The sequence below is a fragment of the Penicillium soppii genome, assembly GCF_028829465.1.
Source record: "Penicillium soppii strain IBT 18220 chromosome Unknown utg000005l, whole genome shotgun sequence".
NCBI classification, from domain to species: Eukaryota; Fungi; Ascomycota; class Eurotiomycetes; order Eurotiales; family Aspergillaceae; genus Penicillium; species Penicillium soppii.
This window is the reverse complement of record NW_026643235.1, coordinates 5,092,488-5,103,857: the sequence shown is the minus strand read 5'-3', so window position 1 is coordinate 5,103,857 and position 11,370 is coordinate 5,092,488. Positions and strand designations below refer to the sequence as shown.

The 11,370-nt window shown below is 50.6% G+C and overlaps 2 protein-coding genes across 2 annotated transcripts; one reads left to right on the top strand and one right to left on the bottom strand.

Annotated features, from left to right (window-relative positions):
• Positions 1–5,484: 5,484 nt before the first annotated feature.
• Positions 5,485–6,002, top strand: N7529_007363 (uncharacterized protein; the record flags this gene model as incomplete). The annotated part of the gene is made up of 2 exons (XM_057242890.1): positions 5,485–5,885; positions 5,954–6,002. 2 exons carry the CDS (start codon positions 5,485–5,487, stop codon positions 6,000–6,002), a joined length of 450 nt encoding a protein of 149 aa, XP_057098249.1.
• Positions 6,003–6,241: 239 nt separating this feature from the next.
• N7529_007362 (uncharacterized protein) lies at positions 6,242–10,623 on the bottom strand (the record flags this gene model as incomplete). The annotated part of the gene is made up of 4 exons (XM_057242889.1): positions 6,242–6,258; positions 6,327–7,948; positions 8,134–9,514; positions 9,579–10,623. 4 exons carry the CDS (start codon positions 10,621–10,623, stop codon positions 6,242–6,244), a joined length of 4,065 nt encoding a protein of 1,354 aa, XP_057098248.1.
• Between the last annotated feature and the right edge of the window lie 747 nt (positions 10,624–11,370).

The window sequence follows — 11,370 nt, the reverse complement described above, 5'->3', positions numbered from 1 at the left end:
CCTAAGCCCTAAGCCCCTAAGCCCTAAGCCCTAAGCCCTAAGCCCTAAGCCCTAAGCCCTAAGCCCTAAGCCCTTATGTACAACCCTCACCAATCATCTACAACCCTCACCCCTTATCTACAACTTTCCTTTACCTTTCTTTATACTACCTATTCGGGATGAATTACTATAATTTACTCCCTATCAACTATAACCATCCTATACCCCGACTTGTACTGTAAACCCTTACCCCTTGATATCCTCGCATTCGATCTTCTGTATCAATTACTATCCCGGATCCCTCTCTGTACTACTATCTCTTACTCCTTAATCTATTACTATCCTTTACCTCTTATCTATCACCCTCCTCTCTTATCTATCACCCTTACTCCTTATCTTTAACTATCCTTTACCTTTCCATATACTATCGATTCTTGATCTATTACCTTAACTTACCCTCTATAAACTATAACTATCCTTCACCCCCAGCTATACTATAAACCCTTGCCCCGAGCTATATGATAATTCCAAATCCCTGAATATCCTGATATTCCATCTTCTTTACTGATTCCTATCCCGCATCCCGAAATTTATTACTGTCCCTTACCCCTCTATCAATTACGAATCGATGTCTACCACTGATATGAATCTCCCCTCCTGTTATATATCCCTCTCTATATCTATATCTATCCATCCGAAACCTAACTACCCTATCAATCCTTCTCGGATATATCATTCCCCGGAACGGATAATACCGATATATGATATATACTACATATCTTTAAATATTTATTCGCCTCTGTCTTCTCGTTATATACTATGTACTACCTTCGAACCTATATATATATTTAATATACCATTTTTTCGCTTGCCTGACTACCCTCGCCCCATAATATTAAACCCTGACATATATGCTGCCTGACCGCGCTTGGTAACCACTTGAACTTACACTGCTACGGACCCTTACCTCGAAAACCGCTGTTAACCCTTACCCCTGGAACTACTATAACCCTCACCCCTTATCTAAAACCCTGACCCCTCGCTATACTATAAACCCTTACCCCTCGCTATACTATAAACCCTTACCCCTCGCTATACTATAATTCTATACTCCTTAATATCCTCGTATTCTATCTTCTTTACGAATTACTATCCCGGGTCCCTCTCTTTACTACTATCTCTTACTCCTTAATCTATTACTATCCCTTACCCCTTATCTATAACCCTCACCCCTTATCTGTAACCCTTACCCCTTATCTGTAACCCTCACCCCTTATCTGTAACCCTGACCCCTCGCTATACTATAAACCCTTACCCCTCGCTATACCATAAACCCTTACCCCTCGCTATACTATAATTCTATACTCCTTAATATCCTCGTATTCTATCTTCTTTACTTCTTACTATCCCGTATTAGTTTCTTTACTATGATCTCTTACCCCCGAATCGATTACTATCCCTTACCCGTCTCTTTATTACTAATCTATATCGATTACTTTCCTTAATCTCCTCCCCTCTTTTAAATCCCCTCTTATATATATATCCGTATATGTCTATCGATCCTTAAACGAACCATCCTATAAATCCCTTTCCGATACGTTATTACCCGGAACTTATAATGTGTAAATATAATCTATATACTATATATAAATGAATATATATTCGCCAGTATCTTCTCCAAATATTCAATGTACTACCTTCGAAGCTATATATATATTTAATATACCATTTTTACCCTTGTCTGACTACCCTCGCCCGATAATATTAACCCTGATATATATACTGCCTAACCGGGCTTGGTAACGACTTCAACCCTTACTGCTACGGACCCTCACCCCTCGCTATCACTGTTAACCCTTACCCCTGGAACTACTATAACCCTCACCCCTTATCTAAAACCCTCACCCCTCGTCTAAAACCCTTACCCCTTTATCTATAACCCTGACCCCTCGCTATACTGTAAACCCTTACCCCGAGCTATACTATAATTCTATCTTCTTGACTTCTTACTATCCCGTCTCTCTTTCTTTACTACTATCCCTTACCCCTGAATCTATTACTATCCCTAACCCCTCTCCTGATTACAAACCTTTACCCCTCTCTTAATGAAACACCCTCACCCGTCTATCTATTACTAGTCCGTATCGATTACTGATATTCCTCTCCTCTCGTCTTTTAAATCCCCTTTTTATATATATATCGCTATATGTATATCGATCCTTAACCGAACCACGATGTTAAACCCTTTCCGATATATGATTACCCGGAAGTTATAATGTATATATATATTATATACTCTATATATAAATGAATATATATTCGCCGATATTTTCTCCGAATATTCAATGTACTTTCTTCGAAGCTATATATATATGTAAAATGCTGTTAATATCCTTGCCTGCCTACGCGAGCTTATAATAATAAAACCGGATATATACACCGCCTGACCGGGCTTGGTAACGACGGGCCTAAATGCTGTGAAACGCTGACCTGGGCCGGTGATGCCTGTACTGCCTATATGGGGAATGCCTGCCCGAAATGCCTGAGCTGCGCCGGTAATGCCTGCCGAGCCGGTGTTGGTAATGCCTGCCTAGCCTGGGTTGGTAATGAATGCTCCGTATGCCCAGTAATACTCCGCCGCCGATAAATGCCCCCCTGTATGCTATGTCTAAACTATATATATCTGTAATAAATGCCCTCTATGGCTAACAAATGCCCTGCCTGGGTGAATAATGCCCTATATGGCCAATGAATGCCCGGTATGTATGGCTAATGACTGCCCTGCCTATGTCGGTAATGAATGCTCCGTATGGTAATACTCCACCGCCGATAATTGCCCTTCCTATATGTGATGTCTGATCTATATATATCTTTAATGAATGCCCTTGTTAAATGCGATCATTCTTATATATATATCAATGTATGGCCTGCCTATGTGGGTAATGCCTGCCTTGTATGGTTGATTAATGCCCTTCCTGAATGTGATCGCTATACTATATATATCGGTAACGAATCCATAGCTTATGTGCGTAATGAATGCCCTACCTGAATGTGGTGGCTATACTGTATATATCTGTGCTAAATGCCCCGCCTATGTGGGTAATGCCTGCCCTATATGGCATGACTGGGCCGGTGATCAATGCCCTGCCTATATTACAAATAAATGGTGTGAATGGTGTAATGATCGACCTGTGGTGGTAATGATGGGATGATTTGGGCGGGCAATGAATGCCCTCTATGGCCAATGAATGCTCTGCATGGCCTGTGTTGGTAATGTATGCTCTCTATGGCTAATGCATGCTCTCTATGACCAATGAATGCTCTCTATGGCTATTGAATGCTCTGTATGCCCTGTCTGGCTAATGAATGCTCTCTATGGCTATTGAATGCTCTGTATGCCCTGTCTGGCTAATAAATGCTCTCTCTGGCCAATGAATGCTCTCTCTGGCTAATGCATGCGCTCTCTGGCCACTGCATGCTCTGTATGGCCTGTGGTGGTAATGCATGCGCTCTCTGGCCAATGCATGCTCTCTCTGGCCACTGCATGCTCTCTCTGGCCAATGCATGCTCTCTCTGGCCAATACATGCTCTCTATGGCCAATGAATGCTCTACATGGCCTATGGTGGTAATGCATGCGCTCTCTAGCCAATAAATGCTCTCTATGGCTAATGCATGCTCTCTCTGGCCAATGCATGCTCTCTATGGCTAATGCATGCTCTCTCTGGCCAATGCATGCTCTCCATGGCCAATGAATGCTCTACATGGCCTGTGGTGGTAATGCATGCTCTCTCTAGCCAATACATGCTCTCTCTGGCCAATGCATGCTCTCCATGGCCAATGAAAGCTCTCCATGGTCAATGAATGCTCTGCATGGCCAATACATGCTCTCTATGGCCAATGAATGCTCTACATGGTCAATAAATGCTCTACATGGCCTGTGTTGGTAATACATGCTCTCTCTGGTCAATAAATGCCCTGCATGGCCTGTGTTGGTAATGCATGCTCTCTCTGGCCAATGAATACCCTCCATGGCTATTGAATGCCCTCCATGGCCAATGAATGCTCTACATGGCCTGTGTTGGTAATGCATGCTCTCTCTGGCCAATGCATGCTCTCCATGGCCAATGAATGCTCTCTATGGCCAATGAATGCCCTACCTGGCCAATGCATGCTCTCTCTGGCCAATGCATGCTCTCCATGGCCAATGCATGCTCTCTCTGGCCACTGCATGCTCTCTATAGCTAATGAATGCTCTACATGGCCTGTGTTGGTAATGCATGCTCTGTATGCCCTACCTGGCCAATGAATGCTCTCTCTGGTCAATGAATGCTCTCTCTGGCCAATGCATGCTCTCCATGGCCAATGCATGCTCTCTCTGGCCAATGCATGCTCTCTCTGGCCAATGCATGCTCTCTCTGGCCAATGCATGCTCTCTCTGGCCACTGCATGCTCTGTATGGCCTGTGGTGGTAATGCATGCGCTCTCTGGCCAATGCATGCTCTATATGGCCTGTGGTGGTAATGCATGCGCTCTCTGGCCAATGCATGCTCTCTCTGGCCAATGCATGCTCTCTCTGGCCAATGCATGCTCTCTCTGGCCAATGAATGCTCTCCATGGCCAATGAATGCTCTCCATGGCCAATGAATGCCCTCCATGGCTATTGAATGCTCTGCATGGCCTGTGTTGGTAATGAATGCCCTGCCCGGCTAATGCCAGCCCTGCCTGACTAATGCCTGCCCTCCATGGCTAATGAATGCCCTCCATGGCCGATTAATGTCCTATATAGCCTGTGTTGGTGATTCATGCCCTGCCTAAGCTATTCCCCCTCTACACTATCCTTTTTCTCTATATTGCCGAATTCTTAGTAATATATCTGATACCTCCCGTACATCTTTATTGAATTCACCTATATATATCTGAACTCGCCCTATACCCTCTCGCCATACTCGATCCACCTCCTTCGAAGCCATATATATTCGTGCACTAGCTGCACCGTATCTCCGTCAAACCGGGATCCCAAAAATCGTACAAGCTCACCCTCATTCTCTATCTGCACTCCCTGTGTTTGTAGCCGCTGAGCCCACGCCTCCTGAATTGTCTCACTGCCCTCGCTGTACACCATCATTGCCACCCCCGATAATAACAGCCCCCGGTACATACACTGCCCCTGCCCGCCACTAATATATCGATCGCAGATCGCCTGTGGCATCCCGCACCCAAAGCACCCGGCGAATACCGCATATTTAATCTGCCGCCGCACACGAATCCACCAACTCTTTGCCGATGTGTACCCGGACTGTGCCTGTGCCCCGCACTCGTATAAGTCATGCTGGTCATGAAGCCCGCGTTGGGCACAAAACCAGCATCGTCCGACCCATAACTGCGCCTGTTGCTGTAAAAACTCGAGCCCGGCACTGATCTCTTGGCGGGCTTGCTGGTAACTCACCCGGGCTGCCTCTCTCTCTTGGTCCTGGCGTTGAAACCGTTGGGCGGCCTCTGTTGGTATGGACGGAGCTGAACTTGCGGGTAATAACGGGTCTTGCCGGCCTGAATGGCCTGGCTGGGCTGAATGGCTGAGCTGGGCTGAATGGGCTGCTGTGCCTGAATGGGCTGCTGTGCCTGAATGGGCTGCTGTGCCTGAATGGGCTGCTGTGCCTGAATGGGCTGCTGTGCCTGAATGGCCTGCTGTGCCTGAATGGCCTGCTGTGCCTGAATGGCCTGGCTGGGCTGCTGGGCGTGAATGGCTGATCTGGGCTGAATGGCTGATCTGGGCTGAATGGCTGATCTGGGCTGAATGGCTGATCTGGGCTGAATGGCTGATCTGGGCTGAATGGCTGAGCTGGGCGGGTAATGATGATCCTGAATGCCCTGATGACTGCACCGGCCGTTCTGGCGCGGCTAAGTGGTGCCTGCCTGGTTCATCACTCCGCCGATACATTGGACTGGTGGATCGAACTTGGGATCGAAACGTAGTCGATTCGCTATCACTGCGCTGGCCACTGGCCTCCGACTCGCTCGATAATGGCCTCGGTCCTTGGGCATCGTGGCTGGCCTCAATTGAACCGTACTGGATATCTTCCATGGGCTCCGACCTATATGTTGGGGCTGGGCCCTGGGCTGGGCTGTTTCTCTCACTAGCCATCTCACTGCCCCCATCACTGTCCCCCCCCAACGGCCAGCTCACTCGCCACCTCACTCTCAAGCTCTTCTTCGTTAGCTAGCCACTCCGGATCACAGCCATCACAACGTTGCTCGATGGCTTCAGAATCCCCGCAATACTGCCTGTGATGCCCATCGAGATACTCATCGAGAATAACCCGTCGACACCCTCCGTTATATATATAACGATCTAGCCGGCTCTGCTCCGCCTGAGCCTTGATGGGGTCCTCATGGATTTGGTCCCATATTGGCCGCTGGAACCCCTCGGGCTGAATGATAATGGCCTCACTGCGGTCCCCATCCCGGCCCGCTCGCCCACTCTCTTGCGCGTAGTCTAGCAGACTGCGCGGCACCCCGATGTGAATGATACACCGGATGTTGGGGATATCAACCCCCATACCTAGCGCACTAGTTGCGGCCACCACGCCGGTGGGATCAGCCTGAAATCGGGCTAGCACGCCCGGACGATCGAATACTCGGCTATGGTATGCTTCACTGCCTACGATCTGGGCAATGTGCTCGACGATCTTAGTAGTGGGCCCATAAATGACCACTCGGCCAGCCGCGCAGCGGGCACGCCGAACACGGTCCTGAATGAATCTCACGATCTCGGGACGCTCGATCCAATCGTAGCCGTTTCGGTACCGACTCGGCACGTTGGGTTGCCAGAGCCGGTACGCAACATTAGTCCGATGGGTCCGCGCTCGAAACATATGGGCCTTCTCGCGGGTAGTCCGTAAACGCCGGAATAGCTGGTCCTCGGCTGCCGGGGGCAACGTAGCCGTTAGATATATCATCTGGGCCTGGGCCACAATCAACCTGCCTAGTTGGGCCATAGCAGGCCGGAATTGGCTTTGGTCATTTAGCACAACGTGGCATTCATCAATCACAATTCGATCTAGCCGATGGCCGAGCCGCTGCCTGTTTAAGAACGTCATAAAGTCCTCCGTAATAGCCGATTCGGGCGTGACCAGTACAATGGATGCTTGATCAGCTGGCCGCCGGCTCTCCCATTCCACACATGCGATGCCGAGCTGCCGGCAACGGTGGACGAGATCACCCCGTAGTGCAATTAACGGCACAACGACCACCGTTACCCCTCGGGGGCTGATCCACGCGGGTAGCATGAATAGCAGGCTCTTGCCGCCGCCGGTGGGCATCACAGCCACCACTGGGCTCTGGCCCTGTTGAATGGCAGCTAATGCCGGTGCCTGCACCCCTCGAAGCCGTAGCCCGGTGTTGCCCATCATCCGTTGCATCTCAGGCTCGATGGCGGCCTGGGCTAGCTGCCACCGGCGCTCCGTGCGGCTCATCTCAGCTTCTTTTTGCCATGGCGAAGGCTGCGCGAGCCCCAATGCGCTCTCGGCCCCTCCGTCATCAGCGGACACAAAGCCTAGAAAGCGGTGCCAATCGGTGCTGCTGAGCCGAAACATCTCTCGCCGGTGGGCCGTTGTACCGGGCTGCTCGGTGATCCCGCGGCCATAGATCATCCCGGCCACATGGGATGAATGGGCTGCTTGGAGATCGGCAATATGGCCCATCCATTGCTCGGCATTGATCCCATCTTCGTCATCTTCTTGGGATGCCTCGGCCCGACTGTCCTGTTGGGCATTATTGGGGAAAATGCTCGATGGCCGCATAAATCGTCGGCTGATCCCAATGGCGATGTCTCGGTATGCATGGAGATTGATGGCGTGCCCGTTCAAACCAATGGTGGTTTCTCGCTTTAGCACTTCTCTCAGTCTCTCCGAGGACCACTGCCGGCCGGTGCCAGGGTCAGGGGACCATAGATATGCCTGTCGACGGGGGCTGGTAGTGAATGTGTTAGTGTATATATGTGTGTGTTGGGTGGGTGGGTGTGAGAGAGGGGGGGGCATATATACATATGTGTGTGTTTGATCTCTGTGTTGAACTGTGTGTTGATCTCTGTGTTGAACTGTGTGTTGGGTGTGTTGGGTGTGTGTGTGAGGAGGGTATATATATATCCAACGTACCCAGTCGTCTCAGCATCAGATGCCTCCCCGCGCACCTTCTGTGTGTACGCCTCCAATCTCTCCACAAACGGCAGCACTAGCCATAGATACCAAACCACTAGCTCACCTACTTCCCGGGGTAGATACCGATGAATAACCTTCACGTCGTTCGTACTATAAAACCCTTTGTGGTACTGCGTAACAAACGCTACCAGACCATCTTCGACAAACACATTCCGGTGGCCTCCACTATCAGTATTGTAGTGCCGAATGCTTAACAGCTCTGGTGCCCGTGCAGGCTGGCCTCCGCTGACGTGGACAGCAATGGCTAGCTTCTCGCGGAAATGGGCTACCCGTTGGAGATAACTGTGCACATTCGACATTCGGAGCCGGCCGGCACTAGACTCGATGAAACGCTGCTGGAGTGGTCTCTCGTTTCGGACCCGATTCACCATCCATTCGGCACCGGCCACAGGCCATACCGTACGAGTGTCTTTTAGAAAGCTCCACCCGTGCGCGGTCTCGGTGGGATCATCATAGATAGCCTGCCACGGGATCGTGGGAACTGAGCTAGCCTGACTAAACAGGAGCTCTTCGTGTAGTATCTGGCGTGTGGAGCTTACGAGGGCGTGGGTAAAGCCGCGGAAGTCACCCATAGTGAAACTGTACTGTTGATATAACAGCTGGTCTTGGTTCATCCAGCCAACATGGCCTGTGGCGGTGCTGTTATAATGGATCTTCAAGCCGTAGGTGCGTAGATCTAACAGCCACTGCATTGGACTGTTAGTGCCGCGGACCATAAACTGGCTGACCATCTCGGTCACCCACTCCCGGAATGATCGTTGGCGGTGGCCCTGTGTGTGGCCCTGGCTAAACTGCACAAAGTGCGATGGCTGTGCTGCCCCCTGATCTCCATCGTTATCGTTGTAAAACCAATCGTCCGTTGTTTGCGTTAGAAACGTGAAATCAGGCGAATCTAACGGACTCTCTGTATCCCATTCGCCAGCCATCTGATGCGTAGCTAGTTGGTGAATCATCTTCTCGGCCGTTGGGTCTAGCTTTAATGCTTTGTGGACCACCATAAACCGAGCAATCTTGATCACTTTTGACAAGATTGGAGGATAGCTCTGGGCAGTGCCCCAGCCTGCCTCTCCACGTCCAAGCACCGCGCTAGCGCAGATGAGCGCGCTCTCATAGTCCTCGACCTTAGTTCGGTGGTTTAACAGCTCAATGCAAAAGTCGAGACAGGCGGAGTCAAGGGGTGTGAGCTGAAAGGGGGATTCGCTAGTGATTTGGTCCTGTTGGTCCTCGGAATCACTTCCTGAATGCACACTGCTTTGGTCCGAACTGCTCAGGTCTTCACTGCCCTGGCCTGTGTTAGAATGGCCTGCCCTGCCCTGGCCTGTGTTAAAATGGCCTGCCCTGCCCTGGCCTGTGTTGGAATGGCCTGCTATGCCCTGGCCTACGATGGGTCACCTGCTGGGCTAGTCTCCATAGTGTGGTCCATGCCACTCGCTGGCGTTTTGACAACTTATAGTGGGGGCTAGCCCAGTCGTGTGGGGCCTGCGTGCGCGTGAAAAACATGAGAATCTGCTGCCACGGGATCGTGTGTCGCTTAACGTTATCAGCATCCATATATGCTTGTAGTGGTTGATGTGGCAGGCGATCCCGCTCAGTCCGAACAGCCTCGCACCGAATTGTGTGGCTCGTTTTGGTGCAGATCAACTGGCTGATGCGAGCCACAGCGGCCATTGAATTCCAAATTGCATAGGCAGCTTGCTCGGTCTGATCAACAGATTCGGGATCGGGGGCTCGGACACAGTCCACTAGGTCGTGCGGGTTGATCCCCTGGAGATAGACGGCCCATTGGGTCCTCCGAAGCCATGGATTCGTCTCGTCTCGCTGGCTAGCCACGATCACCTGGGGGAGCTCCTCTCTTTCGGCATATGCTCTTTCCATCTGATCAATCACCTCACTGTTATGATCAGACATTGCTAACAAATCAGCCCCGGGAATGGCCTCGGCTCCGAGGGTTTGAACGCGGATGTAATGGGACCCTGGCCCCTGGTTAAACGCGCGTTGGCATCGGACGATACGAGTGAATTGTTGGATCTGTTGCTCCGCAGCTGATGAAGTATGCTGCCGCCGACGACCGCCCCGGTTTGTAGGAGCTACCCAGCTGTGATGATCACGCCAGTGTTGTCGCATAGTGCCAATTGACCGGGCAACAAACTGGCACATCGGGCCTTGCTCGCATAAAATGCCATCTGAATATACAGGCAAATTAGGAACGGGCTGATTAACCGCTAATGGCGGCTGCCATTCATCACATTCCGCCGCACGCTCCCATTGTTGAACTGCCTCGGCAATTTGGCGCGCTTTTGGCTTCGGCATCCGATGATTAGTAGATTGGAGGTGGCGAGAAACCTCTTTTGGTCGAACACCATATTCACATAGCTTACATACAATCACGGGCGTGGTTGATGGCTGGTGAAAAAGCTGATGTTCCATTGTGGTAGTGGGGGTAAGTAATGAAAGCAAACAGTGAAGGATAACTAAGATGAAAATCAGATGAAAAGCAGAGTGGAAAGGGCAGGCAGTTTAATGTGAGAAGAATTTTAATATAGGCCGGGCATCGTTTCAGCCCCCGTTACCCCGCCTGCACACACTATATATAGAATACGATGATCGACATAGTGCGTTTCGGCCCGGGCCTTAGATTGACAGGTCAACCACTGATTCCCCACATATGCAGGGCTGCCACTAGCCACATAGGCTGGCCCTCAGCTCACCTAGGCAGGGCAGTCATCCCGTTTCAGTCTTGCTTTGCCTATATAACCTATACAGATCGTTAGGGATGTGTGTGTTGAATCTCTGTGTGGGGGGATGTGTGTGAGGGAGAAGATGAGGGGTGGAGGATCTGTGTGTTGAATTTCTGTACGAGGCGGAGGCACATAGGCAGGGTCCTCGGCCCATTTAGGCATGGCAGTCATCCTATTTCAGTCCATTTCCAGCCATACAGAGCATTGACTGCCCACACAGGCTCAACACACCATTGGTCAGCCAGGCAGGGCATTCACTGCCTACACAAGCTTAACACGCCATTGGCCAGCCAGGCACGGCATTCATTGCCCACACAGGCTCAACACGCCATTGGCCGGCCGGGCAGGGCATTCAGCTCAGCCCAGGGCATTAATTAGCTACCAGGCATAGCAGTGATCCCATTTCAGTCTATTCTCGGCCCAGGCAGGCTCAGCA